We start from the raw sequence: 20,425 nt of genomic DNA, 5'->3' as shown, positions 1-20,425 counted from the left end.
CGCCCTTCCACATTCTTTAAGTGTTATCACACGCAGAGTGTCAAGAAAGTGCCTTGAATGATGTAAGAAAGGATACGGTATATATTTCAAATCCAAACTACAAGTGATGCAGTCTTGACACTTTTCTGACACACCTTATACATCATGAATAATTGGTGGGCTGCATTGTGGCCGCCTGCAATTTTCCATTTCTACTTAGCTTCCCTTCGTATCAAAGTACTGTGGATACTTATGTTTTGATTAGAAATTTCAAATATTCTGATGTGAGTTCATGATGTCTCTTATCGGAAATGGGAAAAGAATCATTTAATTAAATAACTGGCCACTGGTTAAGTAGTTTTGGTGCCCTCAACTATTAGATGGAGCCGGCAGTGTTTGATGCTGAGTGGAACCGTGGATGGTCGTGTTCACGCAGGACTAACTGTTGCTTGATTTGTTTGTTTTGACTGCACATCACAAGAAGAGAGCCCACTTGCTCTCAGGTCTCAGTCATAGGTCTCAATTGAAAGTCTATTGTTTTAATGCCCTATTTTGCTTCTGTTTTATATATCTTAGCTGTAATTGCCTGATAAACAAATGCGAGTTCTTTAGCCAGTCTCATGAGTTATTGAAGCTATGCCATCCCCTAGAATGTAAAACATCTTTACGGTCACCGTTAGGACTGTTTGGTTGGGTGCACTCACACTTTATTTCTCTTATTGATGTATTTTATACCTTTATGGACACTTCAGTAACTCACACTTTGAAAACTTCTTGAGTTCTTTAGGACGGTGTTTCCCAATCTTTAAGCCAAGGAACAGAATTTAATTTAGAACGGTCGGTATTATCAAACAAAAATTTCACAAAACTTACTGTGTATGTATAATGAAGAAGACCATGTCGCAATTTACTCTTAAATGTATCAAGTAGTGTCTAGTAGTGACTTGGTTTGGTTATTTGCAGGACTTATTCCTTGGTATGAACGATGTGACATGACAATATACAAATTTACTGTTTTTTATCAACCACTGCCCATTTTACCCAAAGAAGTATCACTCAAAAGATGTTTTCTCTGCTAACCCCTAGCACGAACACTCAGGCTTCCTCGGGATCTAGTTTACCTCTGCGTGGTGGAGGGTTAGACCCAATGTTAATAATCATTTCAGATGAGCGCAGGCCTGCAAGAGGGAGAGCTGCGGCACAGTGGGTGTGACCACAGCCGACTTCAGTCATGGACAATCAAAGCAGTCCCTTTCATTCCCTTTAAATGAGGCTCAGATTTTCGACATGGCGGAAGCACATCTGTCGTGAAATGGGCACAGGAAGGCTGCCCCCACGTCGTTCATTTTTTTTCTCACGACACCCCATAGCTGTGCCACCCATTGGGATGATTTACAAAATATAACACAATGATTCTGTAGGCTTTATGCCCGCTGTTCACATGTTTCTGAATTAAATATGTCACACTGGACCAGCTGTCTACATTACGCACGTGTTGAGCAAGCATATGGTTTGGATCAACTTTGTGCCACCATATCGTTATTCCGCCAGGCGCATTTCCTGACACACCCACCTTGGCCGAGACCTGTCTGTCAAATTGGCAAATTAGTAGCGAGCCTTACGCTGATACGAAAATCAGGGTCTGATGGCTTTCGCGCCATGTTCTGTCTATGAAATCAGAGTATTTTAAGTCATTCAAGTTATTTCTACATTTCATTTGAACACTTAGAACCACATTTTTACAATGCTTAAATACAATAACTGGCAACCCTGAACCTGATTATATATTTGTATAAATGAACAGTTGACCGGCTAGTATTTCTTTTCAACTGACTGGCGGCTGCATACAATTTCCGTACGTTAAAGTAGACGCATGATGAACATGAAAAAGTTCCTTTCCGCCGGAAAAAAATACTCACGTGTCCGTGATTAAACGATCCCTTGTACTATCTTGTTTCTCCCACCTGTAGCCATGTGTCCAGTACTGGCCCGAGCCTGGTCTACAGCAGTATGGGCCCATGGAGGTGGAGTTTCTTTCCATGTCAGCCGATGAAGATGTCATTACTCGCCTCTTTCGGGTCAAGAACGTCACAAGGGTGAGCATCATCGGGGTTTAAAAAAGAAACACATGCACTTGTCATGTTGCTCCACGCACACATGATAGCTTATTATTATAACCTTATTATAAATGCATGAGCTGTGGACCGTATGCGAGTCATCTCAAAGTCAAAGCACTGTAGGCTTGTCTGGGAAGAATAAAAAGCTCAAGTCTGAGGGGAATGATTTGAATTTCTATACAATGACTTTGTGTGCGTGCCAGCTGAAAGGCTGAATGCATAACTTGATGGTGGATTTCCACAGCAGCTACGGCCTCTTCATCTCATTTTGCTTTTCCGGTGCTTACTCAATAGCATCTCTCAACTTCTATGAATTAATTCTAAAATATAGCCCACAAATTTGCCTTAGGTTATTCACAGTATATAACAGTACTTGGCTAGTTACTTTCAAAATGCAGTTTATCATAAAGTACATCACTCATATACTGGTATATTATTATATTACGTAAGTTGTCTCTTGGTACTCCGGCTTCCTCTCGCGCTCTTAAAAAACTTATGGTAGGTTAATTGAAGGCTCTAAATTGGTATGAATGTGTGTCCAAATGGCTGTTTTAATTCATGTGAGCTGCGAATGACTGGCGACCATTTCAGGGTGTAAAACTCATCTTGCTTAAAGTCATCTCGGATAATCACCCCTAGGTGGGATGAGTACAAATGCGTAGATTATATACAAATATACTGTATAGAAAATGGCTGGATGAATAATTAATGTCAATATGATTTTGCTGACTTCCAATGCATCAAACTACTTCTGTGTTACTGTTGGGTTACTTTTGCTAAAACAGCAGCTGAATGCTAATGTGTTAAACTTGAATTGAATAAATTGATGGCCTTCAAGACAGGATCTTAATAGGACCACTTCACATCAGTTCCTAATAGACATTTCACTTTTAGTCTTCCTGATCTGATGCACCAAGGCTTACTTTCATGTTTTTTCTGTCAAACCACTCAGTGGTGCTGCTGTAATGATTAGCATGTTAGACCGCACAAAAAGTAAGTTATGGCAAAAACAATAAGATAGATGTAATTAATAAAAAGCGGAAGTATACATACTGACTGAGCATTGTAAAATTGATTTTATTTATGTCCAGTCCACATCTGTAACACGTCTGAATGAGATTGTAATGTGTCTGTTACTGAAAAGAATGCCTTTACATTACTGTGAAATGTGTTAGCTGTTTTTGATTAGATATTTTCTTTGCATATTTCTCAATACAAAACATACTGTACATACAACAAAGACATCACGTGGGATATTCATTCAGCCCTCACAGCATTCTTTTGTATGTGTACAGTACCATAGTTAACTCTATTAAAAAAAAAAAAGAAAAGTTGTCTTAAAGGGAATGTGTCGGATTTGCTCTTTTACCACCAAAGCAAAATTTGCATACATTAGCTCATGCTTTTTTTTCACACACTTCATTACGTTGATTGCGTGTATGCAGGTAGTGTTTTATGCAATGAAATCTGCATAAACACATGCATGAATTCTGCTCCCTGTCAAGCAATTACAAAAGAAAATCTACATGCAAGTTGTCCCCCGGGCCACCTTTTCGCAAGCGGTGCTACATGCCGTGCCCACAAGGTCCTGTCTTGATTGCCATCCTCACCTCCTCTGTCATCTGCCCTTGATTTGACCCTCTCAAGCTTTGGCACTTGTGTCCCACTCGGTGCACAAGACCTTCAAGAAGGCGTTAGGGCGGCTTTTGGGACAGACATGGAGGACTCAAATCACACACACAAAACTATCCGGCAAAGAATTTTGCAAGCAAATGACAAGCTAAAGAAAAAGCTAAAGAAAATGCACTGTAAGCATTTGCATGTGCGGCTTTGACAACCGTATAAGGCCCTGTCTACACGTAGCCGGGGTTTTTGAAAACGCCGGATATAAGCCTGCGGTTAGCCCTATCATCCATACGTCCCCGGAGTTTTTTCTGTGAAAACGCAAAGCTCTGGGCCGCAGTGGAGATTTGCGGATATATCCGGATATTTCCTGATCCGCGTTTTCGTCTGGACGGGCATAGCCGGAGATTTACGTCGTCACCGTGCGACAACAGTGCTTTGACGTCATTGCGCGACTTGTGTTTTCATGCGAGTCAACATGATGGATTCTCGCGGCACTGCGTTGGTTATAGCCATTCTCGATGCGCTATTTGCTTACTTATATGTCCGCAACCAACCACTGCTTCTCGGTGAAAGGTTAAAAAGCAATTCTGACCTTTTGTCGGTTCTCCCGAACGAGTTTGGCGCCGTGTTTTTGGTTTCGTAGAAGTGACGTCAAAGGACGGACGTTCTTCCAAATGGACAGTATTTGGCTAACTACTGCCGCCTAGAGGCTTGGCGTGCGTTTGAAAAGGCACTTCTGCGGTTATGTGTGGATGCGTTTTTTTTATGTGTATTCTAACGCAGGCGGGGGGGGGGGATATATGGTTGTTAAAAAAAACCCGTCTACATGTAGACAAGGCCTAAGAAAGGGGGGAAAAAACTGCACAGTGTGAGGGCTGTAAAGCAATTCCTCCCTGTGTCATTGATGTCTTTGCAAACCCAATTTGCATGACTTACAGTTCTCAACTGCTCCTTAAGTGTTAGGTGAGAGTCTTGAGGGCAAGGTTATGAACACACAAAGACCTTCCTCTGTGACACACGCAGACACACACACACACGGTTACAGTTGCTGTGCCACTTGCTGCTGCAGACCCATATATCTCAGGGTCACTGTGCTGACTGAGCACAGCTGAGAATGCCAGCAGGCAGCCTGGGGAACGCTCACAACTAGTAAACGACAGATGCAAAAAAATAAAAATAAAAATAAAAAATGCCGATGCAGCTGTAAATACATGAGAGCCAAAAGAAGTCCTTTCATTTGTTGGGGTTGGAATTGCAGAATGACTTGCAATACAATGATGATGACAATATCACAATACAGCCATTATCCAGTAAAGAATATATTTGTCTACGTGAAGGTAAACTTCTTTTACATCAGACATACACCAGGATTGTAATAGTTTGGGATTTGTCATTAGAATTTGATTTTACTTTTGTTCTTTTTTAAATTCAGTTAATTTTAATAAATTTTTTAGAGCGGGTTTATTAGTTTTTATTTTGTTGAAAATGCTTCGTTTTAATTCGTTTTTAGTTCAGTTATTAGTTTTTGTTTTAGTTGGAGTTTTTTTTTTTTACTATACGAAGAATTTGTTGGGTGCAATATTTTTTTTTAAAAACTCACTAAGTATTGTGTCACGAAGTCAATTATATTTATTTCTTCTGTAGGGTACAGCTGTACAGCAATACAAAAATAATTAGATTTAAAATGAACCCCGAAAGCTCATTTATGATATTAACTGGCAAAGATGAAAAGATGTAGTTTCAGTTAGGTTTTTTTGAAAGCATTTTCGTTATTCTTTCCTTAACCAAAATGTTTAAAACCCGTTGCCGTTTTAAACAACCCCAGGTGGGCCGATGGCGTCGTGGCCGCGGGACATTCACTACATACTGAACAACCTCAAAGCATTCCTGGGCATGTTATATATGGCGTAACACACACTTTCAAAGCCGCCGGCAGCGACATCAGGGCTTGTGCGTCAGAGCGCACGTCGTATTGCGTCGCCTTTGATTTTTTTGCGTTTTTTAAAAATCTGTATGTAGGATATGATAGCACCAAGTCTTACTTTTCAATAGAACTCATGATTGTTGAAGCATTCCACAATAACAGCCTTTTCTCCTTCGTATGTGAACGTGGTTGCAATGGGATCACCCAAATGGAACACTTTTGGTTCGCCTGGACATCCGTTTGTATTATTGTCAAATTTGAAATGGAATTGGAGGAGCCTTTGAGCTGTAATCCTGTTCTGTTATTTAGTCCAACACGCTAATACAACATTTTCCGGGCAGATTTTTGGAAAAGAAAAAAAATTAGGCGGACATAAAATCCGCCTTCTTTTATGTATTCAAACTTCCATAATTCAGTGCCAGTAGCACTTAAAAAGATTCTGACAGTTGAGGAGAAAAAAGTGTTATCTTCAAAAAGAGACCAAAACTATGCTGACACTCCAAATGGTTCAAGTACATCTTCAGTTTTACTTTGGGTGCCTCTTTTTAGGCATTCAGGTAAAAATACCAGGAGAATTGCAACGGGTTATCAAATTTCCTTTTAGTTATTTTGTTAATTTTTAATAACCTTGACATACACATCAACTGAATAGCTTCGTGTAAATGAATGAACACAAAAATGCTGCTTTCCCGTCCCAAAAAAAACACCATATTCCAATTGATCTTTTCTGTGGAGCAAGAAAGAACCTTTTGGTTTGATATATTTGGTCTGTGTCAACGAGTCAATTCCTATTGGCTCAACCTCATGAACTCCTCATGCTTGTACTTTGTCATCTTCAGCTGCAAGAGGGCCAGCTGGTGGTGTGTCAGTTCCAATTCCTTCGCTGGTCGCCATATCGGGACGTTCCCGATTCCAAGAAGGCTTTCCTCAACCTGCTGGCTCAAGTGCACAAGTGGCAAAGAGAATGTGGAGAAGGCCGCACCGTGGTCCACTGCCTGTGAGTAATCGGTCAGCGACATGGACCTCAAGAATCAACATTGCCGATGTTGTCATTTTGCATTGCATTGCATTGTGTGAGCTCCCCCCCCAGTTGTCCTGATCCCACACTGCGTGATGAATACGAATGGGCCGTCCGAGGCATTGCCAACCCGTCACACGTTCATCCCCACCCGCCACCACCGGAAAGCGCATCACTCAGCTGTGTCACACAGTATTACTCGCGACAACCGGGAAAGCGATTATGGAGATCAAATCAATTATGACTTAATAAAAAATGTGATGCTTCTCACTACAGCAAATCCAAGGCTGCCACAGCACTGACAACAATTGATTACCTTCCAATTGCTTTTATTGGTTGCACCGGCTTCTTTTGCTACCTACGCTGCGTTTGCCTCAGGAGAGTGCGAGTGGATTGTCCTTTAGTACTTTATTGATATTGTCTTAGGTTTGTGATGACCAGAGCAATAGGTTTGAGGAAATGCCAGGATGCACTCTTATTTCTCCATTTTCCCCTAACAGCGTTTTCCGATTTTTCTATTAGTGTGTCCACAGTCCACGCAGTCCGAATATTCTCTTTTAAAGGGGGTCAGCAGATAAATCGTACTTTGTCATCACGCTGTGACATTTCTGTCAGCCTTTTATCAATGGATCCATGATTGCTAACTTAAGTGGTTTTGTTTAATAGGGACCCTCGCACCCCTCTATGAGCTAGTACAACTACAGTATGTGGTTTCTCCCAACAGTAAGTGAAGAAAAGTAGGAATCTTTGTGAAAAAAAGATCATGCAATGTAATGCTATATGATAGAAATTTAATGAATTGGACTTGTTCTTTTTTTTTTCATGGGGTACTCATATGAGTACCAGGAGATTGTCTTTGGTACTCACTAGTGGTACAACTGATCACATAAATCACGGTTCAGGTCGGTCCCGGATTTTGAGTCACGTATCGGATCATTTTTGGAATCAGAAAAAAAAAGAGAACTTTGCCTTCTTTATTTTATAAAACGCTTTTGCCCATAAAAAAAAAAAAAAAAAATCAACTCCTAATGTCTAAAATGGCCATTTAGGATTTAAGAACACAACTTAACGCAATATAAGGGAGGATTCACTCTTATTTTGTAAGTGGTACAGTGTATAAATTCCAAGGTATCCTGACAGACATTTTGAGATGAATGTTTTCTTAGAATTATTTATCGAGCAAAAGTGTTTTTATAAAATAAGTGTTACGATGCAGCTGCTTTGTCTTGTGGAAACACGTTGACATTTCTTCCATGTGGTTTCTCCTCCCCAGTAATGGAGGCGGTCGCAGTGGGACCTTGTGTGCCTGCAACATTCTCCTGGAGATGATCCAGTACCAGAACATGGTGGACATCTTCTACGCAGTCAAAACACTGCGCAACTGCAAACCCAACATGGTGGAATCCCTGGTGAGAGTTTGTAAATAATGCATTGAGGCGTTTCTACCTATCACAATGTTGTGCCACTTGAAGAATGATTTGTATTTGTTCTCAGGACCAGTATCGATTCTGCTATGACCTCATTCTGGAGTACTTGGACTGCTTTGAGGGGAGATAGCAACTAAATGCAGAACAAGTATCCCGCGTGCTTGATTTAAGGCGGTCTGGAGGCTCCTCTAAGTCACTGCTTGGACCTGTGCTATTGAAAGAACTGAAAATGAACATGAATGAAAACAAATGCGGTTCACAATTTTAACCTTTAATGTACAGCTGTGATTTTCTTCTTGTGGTGACGTTTTACCTTTTTTAATATTGTTGTGCTTTTGCCTCTCTACTTAAGCTCTGTTGTGCCAAGGCTTTCTGTAGCCCCAAAAAGAAGAAAAAAAAAACTAATATGAACGACAAAATTGACCCATGTTATTGTGAAGTGGGGTCACCTTGGTCGTGGTTCATTGTTTCATTCAACCGCAAAGAGAATGGCACACGATTCTCGAGTTACAACAGCATTATCTCTACATGGATATTTTCTTTTCGCTCCAAGAGCTATTCTGTATTTACAGAACAGCAGTTCACGATGCTTATGGCATGAATTAACTAGCATACCATAACCTGCCTTATTCTCCGACAATAAGACCATGTCTGGACAGACCGGCCAAGAGATTTTCCAGTAGAGCCATGTCTTCTGTTTTGCTGTCTTATGTTGGCCACACAGATAATCTTTTCTTTGGACTCATTACTGTTGCAGTGCCAAACCCTATGACTGACTTGAATATTCTCTTTACTTTAATTTTCTGCTTTATCTTGATATATACAGTACCTACATTCAGTATGTATTTCACTCTGTGATTGTATCTCATATCCAGTGGGAAAGAAAACGCGTGTTCACCAACTATAGCAGTTGGTTGAAGACATATACCTTAATACTTTTAATTATTTGGTAACATTTGTGAGGCCTCTGCATTGGGTTGTACCGTTGAAGCATTTTGGCAAATGTGGCACAAAATGTGCTGTTCATCGTGGCTTGAAGCTGAAGTCAATGCAAAAGAAATTGCCTTTACAATAATATGTTGTATGCGTGCCTCCACTAGTCACGCATATTGTGTTTGTGGAATATGAGTTAAGCAGTGTTTTTAGCCATCTCAGGGGGAGGCCATTTTGCCACTTGCCGTCAACTGAAAATTACATCACAGTTGGAGTCAATCATGGGTCAGCTTCAGAAAACAGGTGAGCTGTGATTAGTCGCTACCTGAGCCCTGAGCAACTGTGATGTCATTTTCAGTTGACAGAAAGTAGCAAAATACCCCCTCGGCCGAGATGGCTAAAAACACTGCTTAACTCATATTCCACAAACACAATATTAATCGGAGTGCTGTGTTTTGACAAGTGGAGGCACGTATAGAACTTATTATTGTAAAGGCAATTTGGGGGTTGACTTCCTCTTTAGAATGACAAAATAACTACAATTAAAGAGAAAATGTTGGTCGAATTGGAAAAGAAAATCCTATAATTGGTTTGACCAACATGTACATTTAGCATCTTTAGCGCTAGCATACTGTACATACTTGTACAGCACTTTAGAAGTTGCTGTAGTGCTCTTTACTTTCATTTTATTTTACATGCAATGCTGAAAGCAAAAACTGAATGAAACCAGCTAAATTGTGAATTCACATTTACCGCATTGTAAAGCTGTTTTGAGAAGTGCTAACACTGTGTGGAAGTAAGTAAACAGTTATCTTAACACAGCTAGCAAACTGCCCCTAATAGGCTTCTCTGGTCAACTGATATTGAATAACAGTTATACAAAATCTTATTATAGAGCATTTTATGGTCACCAGTTAAAAAAAAAAAAAAAATTGGAACGTCACATTTGGACCTCATTCGCATCGCCAATAATTTTCTACAAATGCTAATAGAGCATTGTACAACGTGTTTGAAACACATTTAAAAATAATAATAATAACACGAGTGCACCGCGAGGGAATTATTCTCAGTTTTCCTCATATTTTCCTCTAAACGCAGGAAAATGTTATCTGTGAACCAACCATTATCATCCATCAACACCCTTTAAAATGCTCTAGCTAGCGTATCTCCTGAAACAGCATAAAGAGCAGCTTTTTCCTGGACGTGCCCTAATAGACCCCTGAAAGCCACAGAAGCTGACAAATGGCAGCTGGGTGAACATTTTGTAGCTGCATGGAAGAAAAATAATGTGCACTTCTTGCACTCCCAAAATGAGTATGGAAGGTGAATGAGGTAGCTACTGTTTAGCCAGTGATCAAAACATACTGTACACAATCGCTGGGTTTAAGCAGCAAGTGCCTGAAAACTTTTTGTGGCGGGTGGAGAGAATGTGTATATACAGCTGTACATTGTCATGTGAATACTTTGTGTATAGTATACTATGTCTGCCCAATTGTGACTACTCCATAACCATAAAGTTGAATGTCCTCTAAATCACATTTTTCTTAGTTAATCTGCGGTTTGAACAACCATGTCCATTTGAGTGCAGCATGTTTGACTTCGAGGTCATTTCAAAAAGGACGCCCCATCCCCAACCACGCTGTGCTTTTCAGCAGCTACTCCCACCATGTGAGTGCACTGTACTTTTGCCATTCCAAAGCTTTTAACGATGACTGCGCTCTGACTACCATAATAGTTCTGTTTGATTTCACCTGTTTTCTGTATGAACCAATGATAACATGACTACTGTGTTTCTGAGCATTGTGTTTGTGAAGAAAAGTGTGTATTTACATCGCGGGATGGAGAGGAAGGAAATTGAACAATTAAAGAACAAGATGGGGAAAGAAGAGGGTGTTATCATTGTGTCAAAAATGTAGATTCAATGAAAAATCCAAGATCACTGGCTTTGTAATTGATTATTCAGGAGAAGAAAGAACAGGATGTTCTTCCTACTGTTAGCGTTTGACCCCTCCTATGGTTTCTCCTGCGGATGTGAGTCACATCCTCCTTGAAGCACCACCATTTGATCTCTCTCTTTTAATCTCCTAATTTTCACCTTTGCCAACAGTGAAAGGGAGCCGTTTTGATCACAGTTTGTGGCAAGACTCAATTCGATTTTGCCCGGTCCTTTATACTTGTACTTGTTCGTTTGTCTGCATGCATATAAAGTATCTTCATGCCAAGACTGGTAACACCCATTACAGGCAACGGCAACATGCATTTTTCCCTTACAGTTTGACCAGTTTTAATTCTGCTCGTGAGTGCGGTGACTTATCTATGCCCTCTTTTTTAATTAAATTTTATTATCTCATTATCTCAGAACAGGTGTGATATTCTATCTGTGTAGCAAGACAGGCAAAGGCAGTCATAAAGGAAAAAGCAAGCATTTGAGTAGAAAACTGATTTATATTACAGTCAATGCATCCTCTGCCACCCAAAAACCATTGAGTCCTCAGATCCATAAATGGAACAGCTGGGACAATAAACACTGAACAGCTCCAATTCTGGTCCTGACCAAAGTTAAAGATTGGGTTGCAGTGGTTGCTGATGTTTAGGCCTTGGATCATGCAATTAGCCTCCTACTAGTGCAGCAAGGTGACCAGCCCATCCCACCGCCAAGGACACAGAAGCCAAGGAATTACTGGGACTCCAGCACTGAAAAGCCACAGGGAGCTCAGAAACCCGCCTTGTCCACTGAGGCCAAAGCGCACAGTAAGACTGCTCGGGCAAACGATGGGCAGGCCCAGGGGAGCCGCCAGAACCCTCCCTCTCTCCACTTCAACCCACCCCCCCGTAACTAACCACACGTTTTGGGCCTGCCCCTTGGCCCTCTGTCCTTGTCCACACATTCATTACCAATATCTTCCAGATGCTCAGTATCAACTGTGGTTGGTGAAACTAGTAGAAGGGTCAGGCATGGAAGAAACCATCATACGTTTGCAATCTGGCTAAAAATGCAGCTTAAGCCTTTTGTTTTCACTATTCAGCCTATTCATTATGGCAGTTCGCCCTCACCCGTGATGAAAGTGGTATAGTCCCATCTGCCCGTTCAGTTCCACTATTTTTCATCACAGTTGTGTTGATGTTGAGCATGGTCCAAAAAAAACATCCCCTTATGTAAGAATCTTGATTGAGTTTGAATCCCTTTGAGTTAGGGTTGTTCCGATCACGTTTTTTCAGGTCCGAGTCTTTTGAATTTGAGATCTGTGATCTGCCGATACACCGATCCGATTCGAGTCCTGATCCGATACGTTGACAATGCATTGAGACAAAAAAGCATGCATCGGATTTTTCTGAATATAGAAATATACATACATCAATGTGTATGTTATATGTTGTTATACATATTTATATTTTATGGACCACTCCACCAAATCAGTGCCCCTTTCTTTTTGTAATATACTCAAAATAAACTCAAAGTTTGATATTTTTTGCCTCTTTTTTTTAAGCACAATTTTTTTTACACATATTGAACAACTGAATGTGCATTGCTTCATCTCAGAACTTGTTTTATCATGTCAGTTTTTTGTACTGAAACTCTTAGTGGGTTTTAGCCATGACATTTACACTTATTGAATGCTAACTTTACACACAATACGTATCAATGTGCTGGACGCTTTGTAAAAATGTATTTTCATGTTATTGCCTGGGCATGCAAATGGCACCAATTTGGTTGAATGGCCCATATAAGCATTACCATAGAATGAGGGATTTCTCATTTTGACACATTTGATTTAATGGTAAACAATACATTTACATCGATATTTAAAGGCTTGTGCAGGCTCAAATGAATGGCCCACGCAGCTGCGCACATGCGTGACTTCTACAAACGACGCTATTGATTTACGACCTCCTTAAATGCAACCAGTGGAGAACAGGCTTGATTGTCAGTAAATAATTTACAGTCGTTAAATTTCTATTTGAAGTTACATCATTTGGACGTGTCACAATTGCTAACTTATCCGTCGCGCTTCTCAGCTGTCTCAACTCGATGCCGTTTTGCGAGGAGGCTGTCTTAATTCTTTATATCAGGCAAGGCGGACTTATTTAAGGAGTATCCTTTTGGTTTGCCTCTCGCTTCAAACAAGCGATGAAGACAAACTCACCGTTCTGTCTCTGCCTCGCTCACTGCTATCCGCAAGCGGAGGAGAGTGACATGCGCTGTCCGAAGCAGAGGAGAGTGACATGTCTGTTGCGTGTGTGGGCGGGGGCGCCGGGAAAAAAAAGTCACACAGCTGTGTTACATAAAACTAAGACACCACTGTACTATTTGGCAATATATTTGCACATTTGGAAGAAGTTGGCCGTGTTCACTCCCACAATGGCGAAAACGCCCATTTCTTACTGTACCCATCTACAAAAATGTCAAAAGAAAGAAAACTTACCACTGCACTGGGCACAAAAATAGGGCTCATTGAATCACAATAATACCCTGACCTGCGAGCTTCCACACCATTTACACAGCATCAGACGTGATTTACCAAAATTTGATCGGGGGGGTGCTCATGGGTCATGTAAGCAACTCAAATCTTGTTGAGGATATGAATAAAGATGTGCACACCCAAGTTTTTACTGCCTTAGTCAGTGCTCCGTCACTGGTTGTGAAATGTTACACAAGGCTGACTTCCGGCACCCATTGTGGGATCAACCCCAGTCAGCAACCGTAGTTATAAATGTGAGTCTCTGTGTGCCGTGTGACAATCTGCTGGGACAGTTTCCAGCTCACGCATGACTGAACAGGATAAGCGCTAGAAAATGGATGGTATTGAGTCACTGTGCTGTCGATGGAACGGTCTGTCCCCGGAAAATATAAAACTACCAATAATATTAATACAGTAGATGAAAAATAAGTACAAGTATGACACTGCAATGTTTTCTTCTCTTTAGTTCACAGATCTTGGTAGAAGTCTGCAGTGCACTGTGGACTGTTTCGACCTCTCATCTAATATTCCATCCATTCTTTTCTCTCCCCATCTTTTTAGCGAAAGGTGACACCAGTCCACGGGCTTCTTCTCTCAGCCACCGCAATGTTGAATAATGCAGCACTTCTGACAACCTGATCCAGTCTTTAGTGTGGAGACAGGACCGATTAATTAGAGGACTAGACCACCCAGTGTCAGCTGTAAGACAGTGCAGGTCATGTGGATTAATATGGAGCCTATTGGCACATGCGTGTGCCCTTCACATGACACTTTACCTGCAAATACGTGATAGATTCAATGTGACCGAGCTAAGAACTTTTATCTATTTAATGTTGGCAAGATTTTCTCCATTTCCACATTTCACCTGAAGAAAGCTATTAGGTCATGAAATCCTTTGCAGCGTGTTCCATCATCCTTAACCGCTCATCCTTGGCCCTTGGTTTAAATTAGCAAGTAATTGGAATCTTATCATTTAATTCTGACGGTGTAACAAATTGTCCTGGGCGAGTTAAGTTATCACCGGGCTGAGATCCAGCTGAGCTTTGTCATTCCTCCTCCGAGCTTGCGTTCTTACATCCCTCGTCTGGGCGAGATTGATGTCAGCCGCTCTTGGCTTCTCTGCAGAGTTTTCCCGCTATGCGCCCTCTCACGAGACGCATCCTCAAAATGGCAGCAAGGGCCGACAGCTAGCGGTGCCAGCTGGTGTTGTTAAGGTTGGTGAAAGATAACAGAACTCTGGAACAGCCGATCGCTTGTTGAAAAATACCAAAAGAAATTTGATGTATAATAGTGTCTTTCTAAGGCAAAATGACTCCGCTCACAGGTATTTAAATGACAAACAAGTAAAAATGCTTTCCCCAAGGTACATTTCCTTTAACGCAGGCTTTCTCAAACTTGCGGTGTGGTTTTTGGTCATGTTAAGTCACCACATGGTATATAATCATAACTTGTGGTCTGGCTTTGTCTGAGATTAACTCCTAAACACAAACACACTGATTTTTCAAATGTGAGCAACCTTACGAATGGAAGGTAGAAAAGAAAATCAGCATTCATACTGTTTTTTTGTAGTGTGTGGTGTACTCGTGATGACAACTTCCAGACACCGCTGTAACTCCGTTATTTTCAAGCAAATGTTGTAGGACGATATTTAAAACACACAAAAGAGTTTTTGTTATTTTTACAGTGTCAAGTATAGGCATTTGGATGTTTAAATGTAGCGCAGCAGTGGTTCAGACCAAGTAAACAGATTAAACAGACTGTTATCGGATGTCAGTGGTGCTGCACAAAATGATGCAAGCAAAGTAAATAAACTAAAAGATCTAAAAAGTAAAACAGCAAAAATTTAATTTAGTTGCAGTCAGTTGTTGTTGTTTTTTTAAATGGGACAACTGTGTTGTGTGACCACAAATGTGGCAGCACTCAGAAATTTTCTGTAATATTTCTACAAACTTTGTCATGCACTAATAACATCTGCACACTAATATGATCAATGCTCATTCCAGGGCAATGTTTAAAAGGCATTGTTTTAAGTGTACTCCAGGGCATTGAAGTTGGAGTGCATCCATGTGTTCAAAGTCACAGTTTGCACTATCCATTGTCAGCAGATGAAAATACACAGTTTTCTGTAATGCAACAATATTTGACAAATTATTCGGTGTTAACATCTTGGGCTGTTGCTGTTGTTATGTTGTTTTAGCACTAAAATAGAGTTTCATACACAACACGTCAACCAGACTGCTGTTCTCTGAAAAGATTCACTCACTATGAGTTGATTTCATAAAGTACACAGTGTGAAATATGAGAAAACACAAAATGTTGTCCAATAGTCCGGGTGCTGTCTGTGTGATAGTGTGGCAGACAGACAGCAGGTGGCTCCCGTATTGTGGTCAGCCAAGCGAGGCGGCGGCGGGGCTGGCGGATGGAGCCGTCCACCAGGTTTCCTCGCTGGTTCCATTGCCACAGTCAGATGAGCTCTTATCGGGGAACGCTTCACCCAGTCCACTAAGAGTCAGGGATCATGTGAGCAGAGAAAGGGAATTTTGCGTGTGTGTCTGTGTGTTTGGGGTCTAATTAGGATTAGTAGGCCCAACAAGAAATCCACCACAGGGCCAGATCAACGTGAGACATTGATGAGACCGAATGCAGTCGGCCTTAGGGCAATAATAAGGCAGACACGAGACAGCTACCGATAAAAAAAAAAAAGAAAAAGTTGGAGGGAGCTGCAGACCGCAAATGACAAAGGTTAAGGATGTGACAGTTTTGATATAGGAAATTTTCATTTGAAAAATTGACACATTTCCAGCAGGTAGCACTGGGTCATTATGCTCCAAGAGAAAAAAATTATGCATTTAAACGCCAAAACATTCCAGGTATCTGACAAAAAATTGCAAACGTTGCACTAGGGGGCGGCGGTGAGTATATTTCATTTGAATCCAGGTTCATTGCCTGCAGAAGAAGTCACTGATGGTGTAATGGTTTGCTTTGGTCCAAACAGCATGTGTTCAGATCCCAGTCAGTGTACGTTGTAAACACTAGTATGAATGATCCTCTGCCTTTAAATGGGCTTTGTGACTGACTGGTTAACAATCCAGGGTGTACTCTGCCTTTACCCCAAAAGTCAGCTGTGAGGGGTTACAGCTTTTTTTTTTTTTTTTTTTTGCTTGGACTTTATGACTATTGACTAACAGGTGGTAATGTTACTATTGACATTTTGTTTTAGTCTAAATCAAAAGTATTTTCCATGTTTATTAAATTAGATACACCATCTGGTGTGTAGATGTGCCGTGGCACCTCCAAGGTTGAACCCAGTCTTCGTTAATGATACCATTTTAATCCGCAAATGTAAAAATAAATTGATTGTCAATAGGTGCGGCGCATGACACTTTGGCCACCAACACTCACCAAGCAAACTGGGTAAACAACACCGCAAAAAAACACAGGCAGAGAACAGAAACATGACAGAACCCTCCAAAAGGATTGAAGCTGCCAAAAATGATAGGTTTGTTGCCTTTAATAGTTTGACAGTGGCGCGTTTCCAATTTTCCAGCATTCTTGAATTCAGCATGAGCACTTATATGCTCATATATGGAGATGTTCTCAGTGGAAGTTTGTCATGAACCACTTGTAGGTTGTGGCCATAAAGCATCACACAGCTGCCATAAATGTGAGGGATGGGCATATCAAAAGGGTCAGCCATCGCAGGGACTGGTTTATCCTTCACTTTATTTAGAGCGAAAAAAACGAGGCTAGTAGCAATGACTAACATCCATCTTATTTCATGGCAAGCCTTGACAAACGTCAACAAGCACAGGCTATTTTAATTTATTTTCCACCTCGTGAGCAAAGGCGAGGCATGTAGTCTGGGTCAATAAAAGGTGACGTCACAACATTGCATCAGAATCACATATTTGTCAAAAGTATGTACGATTTCAGCAGCTGTTGCTCTGGATTGTTGATCAATACCCAATATGAATGGTTTTCCAAACATTTTGTTTTCTAACAAACCATGGAAATTGAATTCAGAGACTGCCATCATCATACAATTAATGTTGCCACAATTACCTTGAAAAGGTAGCTTAGTTTACTGTTTACTTGCTTTTAAAACTATAGATTATTTTATTAATTCTTGTTGTAGTTTAGCATTAAAAGTTGTTGTCACACACAGACGCACGATCCATGGTAGAAAGCGGTCTCCAAGTGCCCACTCCACAACGGCCAACGTTACATCATCTGCAAGTGGAAATCTTCAACCTTCAGTTGTCGTACATCGATCTCAATCTTGCATGCTATGTAGACTGTGCGCCTCTCCCTCTCCGCTGAATTTAAAGGGAATGAGTGGAGCCGTCTCCAGTGGATGGTAATTAATTTGGCCGTGTTCCCTCCCATAACGGCGCAAACGCCCCCTTCTACATGCGCCAGTCTAGGAACATAGCAAAAGAGACAAATTAGACTGCACTTTACAGGGATGTGGCGAGTACTCGATTAATTGATGGAATAAACCATAGGATTATTGATTCTAAAAAGATTCATTTGTGACAGCATCACTGGCCAAGATGATTTTCATCCCACATTTGGAGGGTTAGCAGGTTTTAATTTAGAACCTTGAACACAATACTCAGGTCCCCCTGGAGGAAAATGTTTCCTCCTTTTCTTTTTTCGAAGCCCATCTCTCTATGGCGACGCCTGTCGACTTTGTGGCCGCCCAGAGAGCAATCTGAGGCAGAGTGACCAGCATGAAGCCCCGGTCCCCTGCTGATTCTCAGTTATACTCAGATTTTTTTTTTTTTTTTTTAATCCATCTCCATGGTGGCACCTCGCCTCGCGACTGCCTAAGCAGCACTCTGAGGTGAACTGACTATTGTGTTTGCATGTGTGGTTGTGTCGCTTAAAACCTGGAAATGTATTTTTAGCAATTAAGCTTTAAAGCAGAAGACAACACAAACATAATTTTTTCAAGAATATGTTCTATGCAAGCCCACTAGTTGAAACAAGACTTTCTGATAAATATTGTGTTTGTGGAATAAGAGTTAATCCACTGTAGCCATTTCTGGGGGCAGCCATTTTGTCTTCTGTCGACTGAAAATGACATCACAACTGCTCACAACGACCAATCTGGCTCAGATTCAGAAAACAGGTCAGCCGTGATTGGTCGTTGTGAGCAGTTGTGATGTCATTTTCACTCGACAGAGGACAAAATGGGCGCCCCCAAAGATGGCTAAAAACAAGTGCATTTTGCTGCTTAATTTATATTCCACAAACGCAAAATTAATCAGAATGCCGTGTTTCAACTAGTGGGCTTGCTGGGAACATATTATTGAAAAAAATATGTTTGTGTTGACTTCCGCTTTAAATTGACGAACCATCTGCGACGAAATATGCCTGAGCACGATGCAATTTTAGTTCCAAAATGCTTAGACAAAAAGACAAAACAAAACACATACAGTAGATGTCAAACTTCAAATGTGTGTCATTTTGACCGATGTTATTCATAAAACAGTGTGGGGAAAATTGATTTTTATGGCATTGGACCTTTAAGTGTTCAAAACTTATTAGAATCAGAGCAAAGCTGTACTTTGCCCACCCTGAGATAAACTATACTGTAACTGGATTATCTCCTTCAATCAGATAAGACTGTCTTCCGGTGGCTTTATGTTATGTGTTCTCACTCACCCCTTCTCTTCTTCAGTTTTGATGACACTTTTCTCCTCCAGCTGTTTAGAAATGGATGCATTCACCAGAGGACAGTTGTGTAACGGATCAAACCATCTGAGCTTGGAGGGGAGATCTACAGTGCAATCCTTTCCAAACTGGATGTCCTCGGCAGCCACGTGGTTTTACGTCGTCTCACTGCAGCTCCATTGCGGCGAGTGATTGAGTGAGCTTCAACAAGGCTGCATCAAGACAACATGCTAGTTAAGAACCTGCACAGCATTTTTCACCGTGTGTGGTCATTTTGCACTTTTACCATAAGGATAGAACTATTATTTCATTCCCTACTAATTCCTGTCGGTTGTGTGGACTGTTTTATTTTTTATTTTTGTAGTTGTAGTGGTTCATTCCTCTCAAACATCATATCATATTTTCATACATTAATGCCTTTTGAAAATAAATAAAGTAAATAGCCAGCATTAATATTCATGTTATTCACAGGTGTACCAGTAATGTTGAAGTGAGCCTATTAAATTGCAGAATTTACATAATCTGCTTTAAAAAACTCAAACATGACTACATTCACAGGTAATTCTTTTTAATCTACTCAGAGAACTTATTTTCCCACATATGTTCAAAAACTGTATTCAAAGCGAGCTCGTCTTTACTCTTACAAGTTTGCCCCAGCACACTGGACTTTGGTCACTACTACTTCTGAAACACTTTGTTCTCTCTTGTATGGTTAAGTGTAGTAAATTCCTATAATTAGCCACAAAGACTGAGTGGGCTAACACTGTTATGGTCATTTTGAAGTCAAGTGTAAAAATGGTTAGAAAAAAAGACTTGCAATATCTTTCAGATGAATACTGGTATAAATCAAGGCTTAATTCCTTTTTTGACATGTGGGGGGCAATCCAATATTGCACTGAGTATTTTTTTCCTGATCCATCAGTGCAAGACTGCCCCAACTTCCATTTCCAAGATGACCATGCCATGAAACGGGGCCTCATCTGCAAAAACATCCCAGAAAGTGAGCTTCAAAGATTGAGAGAAGATTCAAAAAGTAAGTCGTGATTTACCTTTGGTGTCAGTACATTTGCATTTTAGCATCAGCGAATACTATTGATAATCTTTCATGACGTATTGATGGATTTGACGGATGTTCTGAGGAAAACAAAATCTCTGTAAAAAGAAGTATCCAGAAGAATTTACCAGTGCCATATATATCACCAAGATAAAAAAAACAAAAATCAACAACAACATAATTTAGTGCAGACAAAAAGCTTTAAAAC

General features: G+C 40.7%; 1 protein-coding gene across 5 annotated transcripts in view; it reads left to right on the top strand.

Annotated features, from left to right (window-relative positions):
* The window catches only part of ptprub (protein tyrosine phosphatase receptor type Ub), a 177,018-nt gene extending 166,108 nt beyond the window's left edge, over positions 1 to 10,910 (top strand). For all 5 annotated transcript variants that reach the window (XM_086037770.1, XM_086037767.1, XM_086037771.1 and 2 more), the window contains 4 exons: positions 1,950 to 2,075; positions 6,486 to 6,643; positions 7,938 to 8,073; positions 8,159 to 10,910. In XM_086037770.1, the coding sequence (XP_085893896.1) occupies positions 1,950 to 2,075; positions 6,486 to 6,643; positions 7,938 to 8,073; positions 8,159 to 8,221 (483 nt within the window). In that variant the 3' untranslated portion in view covers positions 8,222 to 10,910. The remainder of the gene's footprint in view (positions 1 to 1,949; positions 2,076 to 6,485; positions 6,644 to 7,937; positions 8,074 to 8,158) is intronic.
* The last annotated feature ends 9,515 nt before the right edge of the window (positions 10,911 to 20,425 follow it).

The sequence above is a fragment of the Filicampus tigris genome, chromosome 8, assembly GCF_054856515.1.
Source record: "Filicampus tigris isolate MCC_2025a chromosome 8, RoL_Ftig_1.0, whole genome shotgun sequence".
Classification (NCBI taxonomy): domain Eukaryota; kingdom Metazoa; phylum Chordata; class Actinopteri; order Syngnathiformes; family Syngnathidae; genus Filicampus; species Filicampus tigris.
This window is presented reverse-complemented; position numbering and strand designations above follow the sequence as displayed.